Source organism: Corvus hawaiiensis, chromosome 13 (genome assembly GCF_020740725.1).
Source record: "Corvus hawaiiensis isolate bCorHaw1 chromosome 13, bCorHaw1.pri.cur, whole genome shotgun sequence".
Classification (NCBI taxonomy): Eukaryota; Metazoa; Chordata; class Aves; order Passeriformes; family Corvidae; genus Corvus; species Corvus hawaiiensis.
The window spans coordinates 14,578,752-14,598,988 of record NC_063225.1 but is presented as its reverse complement, the minus strand read 5'-3'; the positions used below and the strand labels follow the sequence as shown (position 1 = coordinate 14,598,988).

The window sequence follows — 20,237 nt, the reverse complement described above, 5'->3', positions numbered from 1 at the left end:
ATTGTTAGACCTGCTGTCTTCTGTTATCTTACAACCAAAAGTCATGTCACAACTATTACCTGTGCTTATATTTAAATCAGTAGAAACAGCAAAATTAAAAATACAAAGCACATAAATTGTAAGGAAAGATATGATATTTGCCTCTGAAAGGAAATATTTCAGCAATTATGGCAAGCTGCTCTCTCCCATACCCTTGATACACAGCTGCTTTCCTCAACATTCGTTGGCATTCTTTACCATTCCCTTTTGCCTCTCCAGCTTTGTCAGATACACCCTCTGTGCTTTTTGTGTCTTTGTCAACAGCTTTCTGGCCTTCATGGGAGGCTTTCACAGGCATTTCATCAGATATATCTCTGTCTCATTGGATGTTGCTGGAGCAGCACTGGTGTGACTTCAGAAATTGGAGGTTTTAACAGGAGAGAAGTGGGACAGAAAAGGGATGGAGAGGGCCTGGTAATTAGTGAGCTTTTGGGAAGTCGTGCATACACTGCTTGCATATACTGCAAAGATTAAGCTTGCTGTCAGACATTCACAGTGATCACAGATTCAATAATGCAGAACACAAGCAATTACTTGGAAGAATAAGTTTTTGTGATGGTAAAAGTGAAATCTTTTGTACTGTGCATAGCCACCCACCACCATAGCCAAAAAGCTGCAGAGGTTTAAAATAAACATGTACCAGTGTGGGAGCTCAGCTGACTGTTACCAGTTCATATACATATAGAACATTTGCTTCCTAATTAGTTTGAGAGCATACTTTGTGAATTTGGTCCAAGGCCAGATGAGTGTCCGTGTTACAGCTACAGATAGAGCTAAAAAATCCAGCAATAGTGATAGCAATCAAAATTGCTTCTCAGTTAAAAAAAAAAAGAGAGAACTTTTTTCCTTGGTAGTACTAGAGCTAAAATACAACCAGTAAAATTCAGACTTCTTGAAGTCAGCCCTTTTGTAAAGAAAAATATTTTAGTTGGCATTTAAGCACGCTGTGCTTTTAATAGAAGTCTTATAGGCAGGATCCATAATTGTGTTTGATTATTGGCTAGCAGCAATCAGTGAATATCAACTGAATTTCCATATTCAAGGTGAATTTTAGTATGCAAATCAGGTAATTTATGGTGCAGTTGCAGGAACACATCAGGGTAAATATATCCCTCCTTTCCATCATAGAAATCTTGGTTGTGTATCCCATGGCTTTTACAGACATTGGCACATAGTTCTTGTCCTCGTCCTTTCTGCGGAGATCTGGTCACTCTTGGCAGTGGTATTAATGAAATCTGAGTCAAAATGAAGATGGCAAAACTGTAGGACTTAAGAAAAAAAATTAAAAGGGTATCTTTCAGGCTCCTATACAGCTTAAATTTACTCCATGAAATTTAGCAACAGAACTGCCAAAAATAACTTTTTCTTTTCCCATTATATGAAAAATGTGTGCGTGTTCTGATGAAGTTAAATTCAAAAGAAACTGGATCTTGAGAGCAGGATCCTGAGACTATTGAGACTGTATGAACATTTCTTGTGATCTTGGTGTGAGACGCCTGTGACTCTCTGATGCCCCTAAGGCATTTCAAGCCAAACTAGGTTATATAGGCTGACAAAGAAGGGGGTGGAAAAGTCAGGAAAAAAATCTATACTATTTAAGGCTTTGTTTTCATTTTGCATCATTCAGTGTAGGACACTTTCTACTTTTTTCTTCTCTCTATGTTTTCTGTTTTCTTCTACTTTATTTCTTCATGCAGAAATAGAGATGATGCTTTTTAATTATTTTTTTATGATCCACCAAAGTTAAATAACCTTAGGAAGTTCTAAGTTGCAAGAAGAAAACAAGAAAAGTTATTTTCGTGCTACCTAAGGAAAAGGAAAGCTAAATTAACAGTTCTGATGTAAACCTGTGAGATTTCAAAGCACGTTAGTAAAACTTTGGCTTAGAAAAAGACTATTACATTTTTTTACAAAGTGAAAATGCTTCCCATGAGAACTGCCACCAGCTCTTCTCCTGAATTTCCACTTAAGATGACTGAGCAAATAGATCTTCTGATATTCAGTGTGGAAACTGCTACCGCATCCTGTCAGCTCTTACATTTGGAAATTTTGGATAAAACCTTTGTCTGTGTTTCCTGTTGTCAGATTATGCTTTTCCTTTCTGCATCAGTGTTGGATGCTGCTGTTATTGCTGTGCGAGCCTTTACCTAATTGTCTATTTAATTTCAGGATCACAGTACCCGGTTTTCCACTGTGTCAACAGAATCACTCACGAGGAGGTACCTGAGGGTTACTGTGACAGCAGCACCAAGCCCATTCCAGAAGAGGAGGCCTGCAACCTCTTCCCATGCCCAGCTTTGTAAGATACTATAAGTCAAGTGAAATAAGCCAATATCATTAAGATTTTGCGTGTGGAAGAGGCTATTCTAAGTAGGAAAGTAGTTTGAACTTCTGAGTACAGTGCACTTGTGTCATAAATTGTAGTGGATTTTTTTTTCCGTAGTTGTTGGTGGCCTTCTTCCCCTTCACAGGGAGCAGTAGCTTTCAGAGTAGATAAAAGGGAACCTGGCAACAAGTAGGTGTAGCAGTTTCTCAAAATGGGTGTGATTGTTCAGGCAGACACACTCTGTGTGGTCTCTGTGGGTACATTTTTCTCAACTGAGAGGCTTCTGCATATGCCTGTCTAAAGAAGAGGCTCTGTAGGTCCTGTCACTCCACATGAGATCAGTGTGCTATAGTGGCCATATTGTCATTATTTAAAGATGAGACAGTGCTCACAACAGCCCCCTTGTACATTCACCTCTCTTCCCTGAATTGAGTAGTTCTTCGGCTCCAAGACTGGTTCTGAGGTGGTGGTCCTTGTTTCCAGCACACTGATACAACCAGCTCAGGTGTGGTTTCCTTCTGAAATCACTCTTGCTATTGGGAGACTGCAAATTGCAATTGGCCGAGCAACTTGTTTTAAATATTCAAAAATTTAAAAATAAATAAAAATTAAAAAAACAACCAAAAGGACTTTTCATCCAGGGTGTATACCAAGAAGAGAAAAGGGTTAAACCCAGTTGCCATTACAGCAACTTTGTTTTAGGTCAATTTTCTGTCTCTCTTGGGGTTATACTCTCCAGTTCTCTTCTGAGCAGCAAGTGGTCACTCCTTATCCCATGGAAGTTTCTAGTGGTGTAAGTGCCCTTACGGGCTCAGAGATATCTGATGAGCAATTTCCTAGTGCATATTAGATACTCAGGAACTTCTGAAGTCATTTTCCTGGAGATGTCTTCTCTCACCAGAAGCATTTTCCTCACCTTTTTCATTCTAATAATTCATATTCATTCAGGATAGTACCAAGAGTACAAACAAAGAAATGTAAATATTTAAGTGCAGAGATTGCGCTTGCTATCCACAAGAGTTCTGAAATAAAATGTGTAAACAGTTCAGATACTTCCTTTAGGTGTGTGTCTGTCTTCATGCTTGTAAAGAAAAAATTGAAAATCAGGTATTTATACAAAGGTGCCTAAATCGATACAGAGAAATTTTGGAATGAGAAGAATATATCTAGAGATTTTTTCAATCTCTAAAATTAATTACATTTGTTCATTGCTTATTGTCTACTATTTCTGTTTTACTGATGAATGAATGCCTGGATGGGTTTCGTGGTTTTTGTGTTACTGGCCTTTTTTAGAGCCTTTGCTGCAGACAACTTTTATGCAGCACATCTTAAACTTTGGGAAGTGTCAGTAGAGCAGTAATATATATTACAGATAGATCCTTCCAAAAACCAAGCAGCTATTACAGGCTTGAGTAACGTTTGTAATATGTCTTGAGACCATGGACTGTGTAATCTGTATCCACGCTCATTATTACCAACCTCTGCAGGAAGGCTGTGTACACAAGTGTGCGATGGTGCTTCCTAAGGGATTGTTGCACACACAGAGACCAAAGTGTGATTTTATAGGATTCTGGACCAGCATCAGAATCATGTCATTCCAGTTTTGTTAAGATCGGTGGTCGAAATTCTTTGTGGAACAAAGATAACCTTTTTTTTCCACTTCAGCTGGGATATAGGGGAGTGGTCTGAGTGCAGCAAAACCTGTGGGCTCGGAATGCAGCACCGCCAGATCCTGTGCCGGCAGATCTACGCCAACCGCACACTGACAGTGCAGCAGTACCGCTGCCAGCACCTGGAGAAACCTGACACAACCAGCACCTGCCAGCTCAAGATCTGCAGCGAGTGGCAGATCAGGACAGAGTGGACCTCAGTGAGTAGGATCCATTCATTTGGGGCAGAATACCTCAGAAAGAACATGAATTTTCTTCCAGGTATCACCATTCAAATATCAATTTAGTTTTGCTTAAAACAAGTGGAATATTAAAAGCCTTGGAAATAAGCAAATCTTAGTTCAGTAAATTCCTGCTTGACTATGACAATCAGTTTCCTACCCAGAAAGATGTCTTAGCGGGAGTGAATGAGCTGTATGGTCCCAGCTCCCTGGAAAACCACTGCACAGAGTCCTGATGCAACCTCCCTTTTGTTACAGTGTTCAGTGCCTTGTGGAGTGGGGCAGAGGACTCGAGATGTGAAGTGTGTCAGCAACCTTGGGGACATTGTTGATGATGAGGAATGTAACGTGAAGCTGCGGCCAAATGATATCGAGAACTGCGACATGGGCCCCTGTGCCAAGAGCTGGTTCCTCACAGAATGGAGTGACAGGGTAAGGCTTCCTAGTATCTTTATCCTGCCAAACCTTCTAAAACAAGAGCATCAGAATGAAAAAATATTAATCTGTACAGCCATAAAAGGAGTAATCCTATTTTCCATGTTTATTCTTGGTCTTTTAAACATGCAAAAGCAAACAAAAAAATAATGATCCCAAGGGCTTCTTGAGTTTGTGTTTAGATACAAGAATGCATACAAAGGGCAAGCATGTGGGTATATGGCCAAACATCCAGACTTAGAATTGGCTCTGAATCTGAACTTTCCAAAATATTGAGTGTGCTGAGATTTATTATTCTTCTTTGCTTAGTTCTGAGTCTCATGATTCAGACTCTTAAAAATTTTCCCACTGTTTTTTTAAGGGATACAGATTTGAGGCCTGATGTCTGGGTTTAAGTTCAAGCCATAAACGAATTATCTTATAGGTGTGAAAAGAGGGGAACAACCTCATAAACTCAGGCAGGCTTGATTCAGGCTCTTGTATTTTGTGAATGTGGATGTTGGGGTTAATTTTCTTCCAGTGAGTCAGATTCTCTGCATGAAAGCAATAAAACCAGTCATAATTTAAGTTATTTCATGATTGGGCTCAGAGTTGTTGTTCAGTGTGATATTTATATGTTTTCATTAAGAGGCTTACAAACATGGGCTAAGAAAAGCCTGGTGTTTTGGTCCCTCTTGTGGGTGTTTGCGTATCAGTTTAATCTATAGACAAGTTCAGCCTTCAGTCTGTAAAATCCCAGTTACATCTCCCTTTGCTTTGACAAGCAATGTAATCTGTCAGTGAAGCTGTAAGATTACATTCATAACTTCATGATTTCATTGTTTAGATCACTTTGTGGTAGTACCTCTGAAAGCCAGGAGTGTCAGGCTCACAGGTTGTGCTTTCGTTTGGACACTCAGAAGATTTTCCCCACATGGTTTAGATGCAGAGATGGAGCAGGAACTTCACAAGTAGGGCAGGGACCTGCTATGTCACAGAACACAGTAAAAGGCAGATCTTGCTATAAGGTCTGCAAAATTTTCAGCCCCTAGACAACTCAAATAGGTTTTTTAAAGAAAGCAAAAATACAGACTGCTAAATCTGTGGTGGTGTGACTTTTTTTCCTGTGTGTGCTCTTGCATACTGTGGACAGAACAATACCAGGAGAAGCAGAAGTATTAGTGCAAAGGGCAAAGATTTTGCTGTAGGGAAATGGCAGTGCTTTTTTTATTTCTGCTTTTTTTTTTTTTTTTTTTTTTTGCTTATAGATCTGTTCTTTGTACAATGCTGTTAAATCCATTCTACCCTCAAAGACATCATTTGGCCCAACTGCTATCACCCAGTGCAGTTCCACCACATAAAGCACAGACATCGCAGTGAAAACTCTAGCACCATTCTCTTCATTACTCTACACTGATATTTTGTCCTCTGCAGAATTAAAAGCAGCTTTTGAGCTGAAGGTTATAACTGTAGAATGTTATTATGCTTACTTAAACGTGTTAAATGAGACGTAGAAGTGAAGCAGGTAGTGTGGAAACTGTTGGAGTTTTTTTCTTACCACAAACTTTTAGGGCCGGAGAGTAAAGAATGGATTTTGTTACCTTCTCAGTTTATATAAGTGTACAGATTAATTTCTTCCAAATGCTTGCTACTGTAGTTGGCATTATTCACCATCACTTCTGCCAGGAGTGGGTTTGGAGTTTGATTCACAAAGAGGATGTAAGAAACAGCTTATTTCAGGAAAAAAGTAGATTTGAGGTGGAATATGCAAGATCTCCTAAGATTTACACATACCTCATAACTCGGATGTTCTGACACTAAGTGGCAGTGATTACAGTGGCAGGCAGTGAAATACAGGACCAGTGAACAGCTTTGCAAAGTCCTTTGGCCATTAGCTTTCATCTTGAACCTTGGAAGGGCTGTGTCTTAGGAGCAGAAGTCTCTCTTTCTTTGTAGAGGAGTGTGTTTCTATTAAAAAACAAGAGAAGAATTCTGTCATGGGCTAGAAAATGGGCATTCTCAGGTGTATGGGCTTTGCATGTGTCATTTCCCCAAACAATTCCTTAAAAAGTTCTTTAAGCTAAGCCACACTTCAGCAATAAGCATAGATCAACGATGAGCAGCCACAAATGGTTCAGATAAGCAGCCAAAAGTTCAAATGCTTTAAAAAACCTTGTTCAAACCTCTTGAGTCTGCAAAACTGTGGTGGAAATCTCACAAGAACAGACCTTCTTTGTGAGATTTATTACATGCCTACTTCAAGTCCCAGCTGGAAATACCACAGAACAGTCTTTCCCATTGTATTTTGACATTTCAGCCGTGCCTAGAAATAAGAGGTAAAAGAACTTATCATAACTTCTGGAACTTTGAAATGGTTGAGTTCAAACTTAGTTACAGCTGTAAGAGAAGGCCTTCTCTGAACCCACTTTGCAAACAGTGTACATGTGTACAGTTGCACATGCAGCAAGTAGAGATTTCCAGGAGCCTGTCAGATACTGGTTGGGCACGTACTTCCTCTTTCAGCAAGGGATAGATCAGCCTTCCCTGTCTGGATTGATGGGATGCATGGTGCATTACAATATAGCCTTGGTTAACTAGCGTAACACCAAGAAAAAAGCAGAGCAACATAAAAATTACAGTTGTCTTTGCTGGCAACAGATGTTCAATTTCAGGATTTGATAACTGTAGTACATATTTGTGCAAAATTTGACAAGGGTATTCTTTAACACTGTTTTAAGAAAAGAACATGGTGTAATTTAGGAATGTTGAAAAGATCTTGTGTTTTCTTATTTTACTGAAACCTTGCAAAGTTTTAATTGATGCGAAAATTATGCTAGTTACCTATATTATCATTAACAGTTTCTGTGGTTCTGAATTATATATTTACATTTCCCTAAATGTAACTTAAGCAATATAGCATAAAAAAAGCACTTTAAAAGCTGCAGAGCACACACAAATTTGTGTGTAGGAGTTGTGTTTCTGTCCCAGGGTGGGCCGTATGTTGCTTTAGCCTGTAACTTGGTTACCTTCTTGCTGTGTTCCCCAGTCTTGTTTTCCCACGACGTATTTATGTATTTTATGGGCCACCTGTTTGGCCCCATGGCATTGACCTCCTTGGTGTTGGTTTCTGCACACACTGAATTTTTATGTATGTAATTAAAAACCCTTTCGTGTTCCTAAGACAATACAGCTCTTGATTTGTGATATTTTGATAAACAGGTTTCAGAGTCCATTGTGTGTGTGTGTTACACAAATACTTTTCCTGCAAAGCTCAAGAGGTGTGTGGCCCCCATGTGCACACTGGAAAGGAAGGAGGGAAAGCAATTCATTCTTGGGAAACAAACACTTCTTTTCTGAAAAGTATATACTCTTGTTCCTTGTATGGGAAGTAGGTCTAAACACCATATACTGATATCCTGCAGGCTCAGTCTTTGAGAGAAGCAGAAATTTTTACCCATTTCAATGGAAAAGATTACAGGTTAAAAGTCTGTAGTAGCAAAGTGAGACTGGTCTTACTTTGTCTGTGCCTGTCTCTGCATTTATTGCTCTATCTTGAGCATAAATGAGAGAATTAACTTAAGTTTCATGGCTTTGACTTCTCCATGATCTTTAACCTCTTTTGCCTATAGAGAGTCTGGACAAACTTTTGTGATATTTTTATGTGCATTTGTAGAAAGATTGCTTCCTGTCTCATAATTCTCTAAAGATGTCATACTGCATTAAAACAGCAGAGTTCCACCAAACAGCATCCATTAATCAGTAGAGTAAATCTGGTGAACCTTACTGAACTTAGCAACAAAATGGGATTGATGGGAGCAGATGAGATTCTTGCAAACATTTCACATGACTGATTCTTTGACAGCTCTAATTGCTGGAAAGTTTACTTCTCCTATGGGTCAGGAGCGGGAAACTGCATTGTCCTGATTTACAGCAATGGGAGACTCACCAATGTTTCCTTCCAGCTAACTGGAGCATTCCCCTCCTGCATTTTTGTTTATTCCTCATTGCCATCTCCTCTGTTCATTTGTTTCTCATTTTATGTTTAGAGCCTACTTAGAAGAGAAGCCAAAATACAAACAATTCTTAGATGTTAATGAGATTCTGTGGCCAAAATAAAATCTTGGGAAGAAAGAAAAAAACGCTGCACGTCAGGGAACATAATCAAAACAAACCAAACACATGCTCTGGATTTCACTCTTCATTAAAAGGAGTAACAGCAATGCTTCTGTAATAATCTTCTGCAAGTGAACTGTAGTAAAAGGAGAACTTCATAAAAATCAATGTTTTATTCCTCTCAATTCTAAACATTGCCTAAAAGCTTCAAGTGGGTTTTTTAACCAAATGTGGAACCACCAATGAATATTGTGGCTTACACTTGTCTTTCACTGCTTGTTATCTAAATCTGAATACTTCACTTAAAATCTCCTGAATCTTGGGGGAAAAAAGAAAAATCACCATTAAGCTTGTGCAAGAGTTCATTATTTTTTATTATCGCTGTTTATTTGTTTTAGTATAAAATGAAAACAAGATAAAATACCCCTTTTCATTGATTTCATGTGGGATTCATATGGAAATAGAAGGTTTGCATTCTTTATGTGTAAATATGTAACTCACTTCATAATTTGCAATGGAATATACAGCCAGGAGGGTTTTGATAGAAGGGTGGCCAAGGTCTACAGAGATTTGTGTTTCCTTCTGTAGACCTGGCCTTGCTTTGCCCCTAAAGCCTGCCTGGCTTTACCTGTGGCCCGGTGTTGCAGGGAGGATGGCATGCAGAGGTAAAACAGGGGCCACATTATCAGGCAAGATGCCAGTGATGAGGCAGGTGCATGGTCAAGCTGGGAAGTCCATTCAGTGACAGAACCCAGGGTCGGACCCAGCCCAGTGATCCTGGGGCAGGCCTGTGGGAATGAGGCAGGCGCAGGGTCCGGCTGGGGAGTGAGTCGCGGAGGGGGGATCATGGAAGTGCAGGCTGTGGCTGGGAAAAGGCATCTCTCCGAGCAAGCCCAGACAAGGACTGGTGGAGCAGGGCCAAGGTTAAAGGGAGATCTGGGCCATGAGCAAGGCGTGGCTGGGGCCCAGGTGAGGCTACAATGTGCTGGTGCATTCAGGCTGTGCTGGCAGTGCTGGCAGCTCTCCAGAGGGGTTATGGTGTGAGCCAGAGCAGTGAAGAAGTCTCTTCCCTGCTGGTAATTACTTCAGAGGGCATTGGTATTGTTAGCTTGGAAGGATGCCATGGAACTGCTGGACTGACCCAGCACCTGCTGTATGCATAGGTGCACTCTAAAGGGAAACAATTTAAATCCAGGTATCAGAAAATGTTTTGACAATGCAAAACGATATTTTTTCCTACACTCTCTTTTAATTTTTTTTTTACTTTTTTAAGAAAAGGCAGCTCTCCGTGGGTTTATGTCCTTTGAAAATCTGCCCCAGTCTTGGAACTGTGGCAGAAGTGGTCTTCTGAAATACAATTTTGAGCGTATTATTGGAAAAACAAAGGTTACATTATCTGTCTAAAATCCCTTCTGAAATGGATTTTCTCAGAGTAGGTCAAATAATGCTAAGGAGTTTTACAGATATATTTGAAACATAGATCTTCATTTTTATTTTTTGCAGTAGTGTAACATCAGCAGGATGACTGATAAAAATCTATACTATCCTGTGAGGAATAATTAAGGTGATGAAGGTTAAAAGTGTGGTAAACAGAAGTCCTGCACAAATGGGGGTATTTTACAATTGTTTGTTACTTAAAAATTTAATTAAGGTTAGCAGTGATGCTGAGGCCTGGGTGAAAGGACTCTGGAAGCCCAGGAGACTTCCTGTTGCCACTTTCCTGTGGGCTGTTGCCCCATTTGAGGGTAATGAGTAGGGCTGGCACATTAGTGAAGGGGAACTGGCACTGCTAAAAGGGATTTTTTTTGCTCTACCTTTGCCTTGTAGCTGTGACAAAGTTCAGGCTTCCACTTACAGTTTTCCAAGTTTGCAGGAACTTGTCTTATTTTCCTGGACTGCTGCTCAGTTGTTTTCTGACACCTATCAGAGCCCTGAATGAGGGGTTTTATTTTTGGTTTTTAATGGGTATGGAAAGCTTCTGAAATTGAACTCATGAGGGAAGGACCTCAGGAAGAGGAAAAATGGCAGACTCCTTAAAACACAGACAGAGGTTTCTGAGGAATTTCTGCCAATTAAAACAAGACTGTGAAACAAAATATCTTTAATAATAGGACCAGAATAAAGCTGCAGCTTGTGAAAGTTCCTCATGTTTCACAGTGTTAGGTTATGGCAGTTACTGTGTATTAATGCAACAAATCAATGGCACCAAATTGAAAGTAATGGGTGTGTCAATTGTAAAAACCAAGGGGAGAGGATTCATTATGCAGCTCTCTGCATAATGGATGCCTTGGACTTTAGAAATCCATGGTCTTCACATAGAAGATTTTTGCTGAAAAGGAGATAAAAACATGAAAAAACAAATACATAATGTGAAACATTCAGGTTTAAGTTTGCTTTGTAAATCCTTAGAGGGTAGTTAATCTGTAGTAAAATCTTGCAGCAGAGAGTGGAACAACCCTATACCTTCCCATTTGGTATTTCCTCTGTTATTTGATACGCAAGCCTAGTTCATAACATAATCATTTAAAAGGTAAGACTAGGGAGATTTTCTGGATGACTTTACAGACTAAATTTGTTCCCAGCTCTAGTTTGCAAAGCAGAAAAGCAAACTAGATTGTCAAATGAAAATTAGTTAGCAATAAGAAAAGTATTTGCAGAGCACATGCATCGTTCTCTCTGCGTAATGTAATTGAACATACTTGCTGAGGATGGAATGGGAACAGCCACAGAATTGATTTCAGCACGGTTAGGTTTGAGTGGGAGCCACGGCGTGGGGCTCAGCTCACCTGGGAGTGGCCTGTCTGAAATGGATGAGCACAATTTACATCATTCTTGTATTTTCAAGATTTTGCTGCTTTACTTTGAAAAGGCCTCCTTAGCCATGAAATCGGTTTGCTGAGCAGGTAAATCTATTTTAGATACCTGCATGAAGGTGGAAAATTTTGTAGTGCACCACCAACAAAAAAGGCTCATTAGGTTACTTCTAGGCATAATTTAAGAGAAGCTTAATTATTTGATCTTGCAGATGGAGGAAGAAACCTGAATTTCTAGTTTTTCAAAAATTGTACTTTGTTAGAAAAATTGCTTCTGAAGAGTTGAATCACTTCTTTAGTTTTCTAGGCATTCCATTTCAGTAAATCTTTGCTATTCTATTTGAACATCTTGTGAAAGGAATCAACTTGCTGATAGGAAAAGTGGTTTTCGATTCTGTATCTGTGAAATAAATGTAACATGACTACATGTTTCACACAAGTAACCAGTGTTCCTCTGCACAAGTGAATAAAGAGCAGTTTGCAACCAACAGTATTTTCAGTCACTGGTCTCTCGAGAGAAGATGAGTGACTCTATTGGTTGGTCTTGTTGTTAATAATGGTGTTGTCGTGGCATCTGCAGTTTTGCAGCTGACTACGGCAGTGAACCCTGACACTGTTACCAATGGCAGCTAAATCAAGTTAATGGTCGACTTTGAGTCTCATTACCAGTTTTTTGACTCATTCTTACTCAATATAATTTTAAAAATGTTCCAATGCAGAGTTATATTTATTCACAAGGAATGTAGTTCTCATTGTGGAAGTAATACACAGTTTCTCCTAATTACATTTTATGTTAAAAATAAAATCTGAAATTGCAATCAAATGCTTCTTTTTCTCCCATATATTACATATTTATATGTGGGTTTCTTTGCATGGGTAATATAATTGCTTTGTTTAACTTCTGTTATATACATATCTTTCAAAGATATGCACAAAGGTTTTTCTTTTATGTTAATGGTCTAGACATGAAATGCCAAATGCATTTTAACAGAAAACAAAAGGGAAGATTAAGAAATAATTAAGCAACAAAGGAACAGTCAAACACGAGAATTTCTTATTTCCTTGGCATGTTTCTGTTTTTTAAATGTCAGTAGCTTGGTGCTGCTTAGGACAGTGAAATATCAATGAGACTTTCCTCCTGCAGTAGATGAAAGAGCAAACTCTAAGGGCATAAATGGAATTTATCCTGTGATTTGTGGTTGACATCCATACTGTCTCTGAATATGTGACATAATCTGCATATCACTGTTTAGGAAGAGCTTTCAGAATTTAGCAGTGTAACTTTGAGAATGGTGAACATTAGTTACTGGAAAGTCTTATCATTAAAAGGCAACATTGAATGGACATAGGCTTCCATGGTGTAGCGGGTTGAGTTTGAAACCAGGCAGAAACACCAATTAAATGCAGTGGTTTTGATTCAAAATATTCATTATTTACTTATTTTCCTTCTGTGAGATAAGAATTAGGAGAAAAGCAAAGCAGGCACAAACCTTAAACAGTTGCAGTACAATGAAAGAGCTTTATTACTAACAGAATTAAAAGTAAAGAGAAAACAACAAAACAAAATTAAAGTAAATTCCCCCCCCCCCCCCCTCTTTCCAGCACTTCTCTCCTTTTATCCAGCTCACACAAGGGATAACAGAACATGGGATGTTAGTCAGTGTTGTAGTTCTTGAAAAGTCTCTCTCTTATGCTTAAGGAAAAAAAAAGGGTTTTCCTTCAGTTGCACGTGGTTCCCAAACTGCCACCAATAGCAGACCCGCCCGGAAACAAACAGTCTGCTGTGTGTAGAACATCTCTCCCATGAAGAATTTCACAGTTCTTTCACACTACAGAACATGGGCCATCACATGGGGTTATTTATCTTTTTAAGGATAAGTTATTTTGGCCTGCACACAGAGGCTTTTCTTCGCCACAAGTCTCTAACAGCCTCTCACTGCTTCTATATAGCCTGGCATAGGCACTCTTCACAAACTTCATAGGCACACGTTGATTCTCCACCCCCCATGTTCTTCAAATGGATTAAAGACACAAACAGTTTGTGGTATTACAGTTTCTTACCACGGCATGCAAGAAGGTTTCTTTTAAGCTGCGCGCCAGAATCGCGGCACCGCCCTCTTTTCTCTCGTCGCCATGCTCAGCTCCGTCCCACGGGACTCACTTCTCTTTCTCTCTGACTCTGAAGCCGCCATGTTGAAGGGTGTTCTTGTTCGGGCTTTACGGTGGGGAAAGCCTCGCTCCCTCTGTGCTGCTGGCTGCGTGGTGTCCTCTTCAGTTCAGCACGGAGTGTGCTGGCTGCAGACAGGAGGCTCTGCCGGCTCCCGCTGGCTCCGCCGGCTCCGCATGGAGGGGAGAGGGACCCGCCTGTCCCCAGAAGCCGCGCTGGATGGGTTTAGCTGTGAGCAGTCCATGGCTGGTTTTAGCTGCCTGCGGCTCTGGGACAGTCCCCCTCAGTGACCCAGGGTCTGTGCCGCAGCGATGGGAAAGGGGGAAAGGGGCAGTGGCCCCAGCCCGGCCCAGCGGGGCCGGGAGGCTCGGAGCCCCCCCACCTTCCAGCAGGCGAGCTCCGACCAAAAGGGGAAGTCCCGCCTTTCCGTGCGGTTTAAATATGTAAATTGTGAGAAGCGTAATTGGTCTTAAAGACTGTCCATCAACTCAGGGTCAACCCAACACACATGGCCACCTCTTCTAAAACTAATTAAAAATTTACCATTGAAACAGGCTGGGCAGTAAATAACTGGTGGTAGCTACAGTTGTTTACTGAGAATTTACTTGAATCTTTTGAAACCAGCTGTCAAAAAAATTTGTAGTAGTTTTCTACTTTACTGTGCTGTCAGACTGTCAAGTTGTTATATGGAAAAGTTCCAGGGTGTACTGTGCAGTCACTTTACTCCTGGTGCCACAGCCCTCTGAGTCTTCCTAACCTTGTCCTTTCAGCCAGTGTGAGATCCACTTGGCTGACAGCTTGCATGGTTGAAGGAGAAACTCGGTGAACAAGTCAAAGGCTGAAATAGGACTGCTGCCTTTTATGGAAATTATCCATTCTCAGAGCTTTTAATTAGGGTGAAAAAAGATGAATAAAATTAAAACTGAAAGAATTTATGGATAGGAGGAAGGAAGGAAAAGTAACAAAGCTTACAAAAACTGTAAAACGAGATTTCTTTCTTAGCTAATTCTTTCATTTTTGACTGTAAAGACAGGTACTACTAGTAGTGTTTTCAGAAGTATGATACTGTAAGACAATTTGCTACAGCTGAATTACAAGTAAAAATAATGGACTTTGTATAAATGATTGACTTCCATGACTGTTGCTTGTCATTTCGTTGTGCAGTCTGGGGAGCACACAGGTGACCATGTCGTGTCTCTTGCTCGCAGTGCTCTGCAGAGTGCGGGGACGGGATCCGCACGCGCTCCGTGGTTTGCATGACCAACCACGTCAGCAGTTTGCCTCTGGAAGGCTGTGGCAACAACAGACCCTCGGAAACAACTCCCTGTAATAACGGGCCCTGCACTGGGAAAGTGGAGTGGTTTGCGGGGGGCTGGACACAGGTAAGCTAAGTTCTGTATCTAACATATCTGCTGCTTTTCTACTGGTATTTTACTTTTAAACTTGTGGTTTTATGCAATGAATATGTGTGCCGTAAGGTATTTCTTCATCTCTCTAGAGTATCTGGGCATCTTTTTCCTGTATTTTACTGAGTTGATGTTCAGTACTTTTCAGCATCTGCTGGGTTTTTTTACTTTGATTAAAAAAAAGATTTTGCTCTTCTCCTCCTCTCTATCTTCATATTTTATTTTTCATCTACTGACCCTACGTATTTATGAAATGAATGATGACAGAATGCTGCTTAGCATGTTCAGGTGACAGGTTTGCAACTTCTAAAGTAGAGCCTTTGTGATCATGCTTAAATGCAGGAAGACACATACCTATGCATTTATATGAATATGGAATTTCCAACAGGTAAGGCAAAAAACAGTGGCTACATCAGAAAGTTAGCTTTGGTATTGTTGTGCTGAAAGTCATTACAATAGGCAAAAGGACAAATTTTGGTTAGTGGCCTCTATACTGATGCTCTTTTCCTCGAAGCAGATTCTTCCCTTTATCCACATCTAGTAGTCCTTCATGTTCCAGATAAACATTTCTGCTGTCAGGCACAAAGGCATTTCAGAAGCTGTTGGCTCATGCCCCAGGCATTTATGTCCCTTTGTGTAGGCTCTGGCATAGCCTGGAGAGCCTTTGGGGCTGCTGGTGCCAGCACTTGTGGAGCTGTGCTGTTAAGTCGCTGCACTGCAGATCCCACGGTCCTTCCAGGAGATAAGGAGCTGGAAATTAAACTGGTACAGCTAAAGGGGAGATTACAGGGCTACAACTATGCTAATGCTTTCAAGTGTAAGTGATAATTATTGTGTATAAGAATATGTGTAAGAATAATAAAAAAATTCAAATTTAAAAAATCTTTTTCTGCAGTTCTAATAACAGATGAAATCCAGGCCTTGTTACTCAGACTTCTCCAGATGGTGAACAGGAACTCTCTACTCATTTTTGCTGCCCTGGAGAGGTGTTCAGTCAGAGCATCCTGACTGTTCTTTTAATTCCCCTTCTTTCTTTGCATGGAATTGAATTGTTTGATGCACACAAGGGTACAAAGTCTTTACTGACCCGAAAGCAATGTCTGACAACATCGATTCTACCAGACAAGTTCTGGCTTTTAATAGCAAAATGAGACCAGTCAGTAGGGCAGAGCAGGGGCTAAGATGGGGTGTTCAGATACTGCCTGTAGGAGGAACCATTAAAAGACAGCAGTAACTGAGAGGTTCTATGTTAAAGAATGTGCAGTTACTGTACTTCCTGTAGAATTTATTTGGGTGCATTTATCTTAAGGTTCTTCAATCAGCTCAAGAGTTTTGTGGGAATCTGGTAAAGGGATTGTAAACTGTACCGAAAATACCAACAAAATCCCCAGTGTTAGAAACATTTGATTGGTTTAGGCTGGAAAAAGCCTTCTTAAAATCATAGTCCTTTATGCAACATAGAAACAAATATGTTCCTGTAATAATCTTCTAAAAACCTTTCTACAAGTGCCAGAAACAGTATTGTGTGTGTACTTAACCTTTATATGGGCAGTAGGAATCCAAGCGAGTCAAATTCACTTTTCAGATCTGGAACCAACAGTACATCACATAGATACTTGCAAACATGAAAATAACACCCTGGCAGATCAAGGCATTTTCTAAAACCAGCACAGAATGTAAGGCTTTGTAAAGCTGCAAAACTGTGCTCTGACCTTATAACCCTCCAAAGTTCAGTGCAGCACAAATTATGATCCTGCTTCAGCAAGAAGCAGTAACACTATTTATGGAGAAAGGGAGTTATACTTCTCCTCTGATTAGAAAAATAAATACCAGTTCCTTTTTGTAGCTACAGGTAAAACTACACTTTAAGATTTTTCCAGAAATACACTTAGAGTCATATGTCTTCTTCATAAAGATAATTAGACATATGTTTTGAGTCTGTGGTACCATGTGATGAGGAGAAACATACTACTTTGTAAACAAGTTGAAAGACATGAGGAGAATAACAGATTTCCCCACTTTTTTTGGTCTCTGATGCAGTGCTCTACTGAATGTGGTAGTGGAACTCAACAGAGAGAAGTAATTTGTGTTAGGAAAACTGAAGGTAATTTTGATGTTTTGAACCCCTATGAATGTTCACATTTGGAAAAACCTCCCAGCCAGCAATCCTGCTACCTCAAGCCATGTGGATCTAAGTGGTTTCATACAGAATGGAGCACAGTAAGTCTATCGTGTTTTCCTGTATTTGTACTTTGTTTGATACATCTTTTTCTGTTTATATTGAAAGAGAACACCATTTGGATACAACCATCAATCCTTAAATTGATTTAATTTTGCACAGGAATGATAATAAAAAGAAAGCATACTCTTTACCCAGTGGAGCTTAGAAAATTTAGGAAGTATCTTGACCAGAAAGAGACACTGCACAGTTGTCGTTTTATCGCTGATCTCTTCTTCATAGAATCTTCCTGTTTTGTAAAGTTGATTTGGCCCTTACAATGACACAATGTGGTGCACTTAGAAGTTCCTTTCAGATCTCTAGTTTCATTAAAATTAAGGAGCATTTAATAAAGAATGAGGGATGTATTCATTTTTTAGAGTCAGTTTTATCGTAATATTTTACTGTAGACTCTTCACTGTAAGACTTAGAACTTCTCTGAGAGAAAATGTATTGTACAACTTCTTGCATCTTCAGTTTCCCCTGGAAGTGGACCAGCTACATTCATCACAAAATGCTTTGGTTTCATCTTATCTTTCTATAATTTCCTATATCTGACATAGTTTATTGGGTTTTTTTACCAAAAAAAAAAAAAAAAAAAACCAACCAAAAACAAACAAAAACCCAACATTTTTGTCCTAAACGAAAATCAGAAAGTCCATTGTCATCTCAGAATGAGATGACATCGTATCGAATGCAGTAACTCGGACCCTTTGTCGAGCCTTAAGTCAGATTCCCAGTGGCAGCTCTGCAATGCGGATGCAGCTCAGAATGGTTTGTGTGAGGTGTGATGTGCTTAAGATCTCTGCAAACCTGAAGTTCTTATGGCTGGATGTGGAATAATTACAGTATTCTATACAGGCATGTAACAGGCGTAACTCTATAAAAACCATGTTCTGTTACTGCTGCACATGGCTGCCCTTTCAAATGCAGGTAAGGGTTGTACTTAAAGATGAAAAAGCAGTTAAAAATATAATATTGAGAATACTTTGGTTAGTTTTTTGCAATATATGATTTTATGATCATGATAAGTTGTTTATGCAATGTTAAGAAAAGAAGTAATTATGCCAAAAATGTCAGAAAGAAAACATTCTTACTAGTTTTGGGCTATTAAGGTTTTAATTGTAAATGTTTTTGAGCATTACATCAAACTGGACAGTGAGCCAAATCTCAGAGACCTCAATCAGGCAAAATCCTTGGTCAGTGGGTGTTTGCTTCAGTATGGGCAGAAATGTGTAATAATTTGCTTTAAAAATACCATAACAAGCAAGTACAAAAGTCTCTGGCTTCATCACAGACCCTGAAGGAGCACAGAAATATTTCCTTTAGAAATTCAAAGAAACTTCTAACGCTTAGTAAAATCATTGTGCTGCAAGATGTGAAAAATAATTGAGTGCTAGAAAAAATAAGGCAATTAAAATTACTCCTGCTTTTATATAAATGGCAGAAGGAACAGTGGAGGGCAGGGCAGTCAAGTAGTAAAGTTCAGTGAAGTAAGTTCTTAAAGCAGGAAATGTGAACACTGTGGAAAGAGTAGATTTGGGGGATATGTCTAAATGAGAGAGAACAACCAGACTAATTGAAGAAGCAAGATGCTAAGTAATAAATTCAGAAAGGGAGCTATCCTAGCTTACTTTCAGTTGCACAGCACCCACTACATTTATTTATCCAGTTGTTGTTCCTAAAGTCAAAAATGTTTGGGAATCTTTAACAAAGTTTTACCTGTGTATTAAGAGCTTCATAGGTAGAAAATAAAATCCAGTAGGGTGAAGTTGATAAAAGGCTGCAGTGATAGCTGGGTCTGGCTTCAAGGTTCCCTTTTTTTTCTTTCTGTAATTACACATCTCCTATGGTCTTCATGAACTTCAGCTTAATTGTTTCAGTGTTCCAAATCCTGTGAAGGAGGATTTCGGGTTCGGGAGGTGCGATGTCTGTCAGATGACATGGCAGCCAGTACTCAGTGTGATCCACAGCTCAAACCTGAAGAGAAGGAACCCTGTAATACACAAGATTGTGTCCCTGAAATAGGTGAGGCAGAGTAAACTTCTGTTTTAACTATGGAACTCCATCTAGTGGAGAAGTTATTTTATAGTCTTGCAGAGGCTTTAATAGCATATTTTTTTAATCGAGTTCAGAGTTTCATTTTTACACAAAATACAGCTATTTTCTGTGCTTTAAAAGTAGGTTTCCAATAAAAATGTTTTCCTTGTAATGAGTAAGAAACTGGCTTACTCTTGAAGTTGCTGAGAATGTGAGAGATCTGCTTCTGTGAAAATGGTACCTACAGGGTGTTTTTCTGCAGCCTCCTTGCATTCTCCAACATTTCTCTTGGAAGAGTATTTAAAACAAAAAAAAAGGATCATTATATACTGTATTTGGTAACAGGTTCTATAAGAACCAAGAACATTAAATTAAGATACTAAGTGCAATTAAGCAATTTGCTTTTGTATGTAGTAAATACACAGATACACTTAATTTGCATTGGAATTAGTTATTCATCTCATACAGATTTGATTTTTATAGTAATGAGAATGGCTAGGAAGAGAAAGATGCAAGAATTTAGAAACAGCTTTAACTCTGAATGTTCTCCAACAATTTTCAGTTGAGAATTATTCAACATACTTTAATATAACATAAAAACCCTGGGGACATGGGGATAGGTACATTTCTTCCATGCTTTATGTATCTTTATATGAAATCTTAAATTGTCTGTCTTATTTGTATAGATAACCTGTTTTGACCTGACACTGAGTGTTTAAATACAGGTCCAAGGGATTTTACATAGTAAAAGGAAGGGAATTGTTTATTTGTTGCCCTCGTACATTTTTTTAGTTTCTTCTCTCTTCCTTT

The 20,237-nt window shown here is 39.4% G+C and overlaps 1 protein-coding gene across 3 annotated transcripts in view; it reads left to right on the top strand.

Moving 5' to 3' along the window:
- Window positions 1-20,237, top strand: part of THSD4 (thrombospondin type 1 domain containing 4) — a 260,490-nt gene that overhangs the window by 234,358 nt on the left and 5,895 nt on the right. For all 3 annotated transcript variants that reach the window (XM_048317821.1, XM_048317822.1, XM_048317823.1), the window contains 6 exons: window positions 2,209-2,338; window positions 4,031-4,235; window positions 4,515-4,688; window positions 14,972-15,145; window positions 17,210-17,389; window positions 19,271-19,415. In XM_048317821.1, coding sequence (XP_048173778.1) covers window positions 2,209-2,338; window positions 4,031-4,235; window positions 4,515-4,688; window positions 14,972-15,145; window positions 17,210-17,389; window positions 19,271-19,415 — 1,008 coding nt within the window. The remainder of the gene's footprint in view (window positions 1-2,208; window positions 2,339-4,030; window positions 4,236-4,514; window positions 4,689-14,971; window positions 15,146-17,209; window positions 17,390-19,270; window positions 19,416-20,237) is intronic.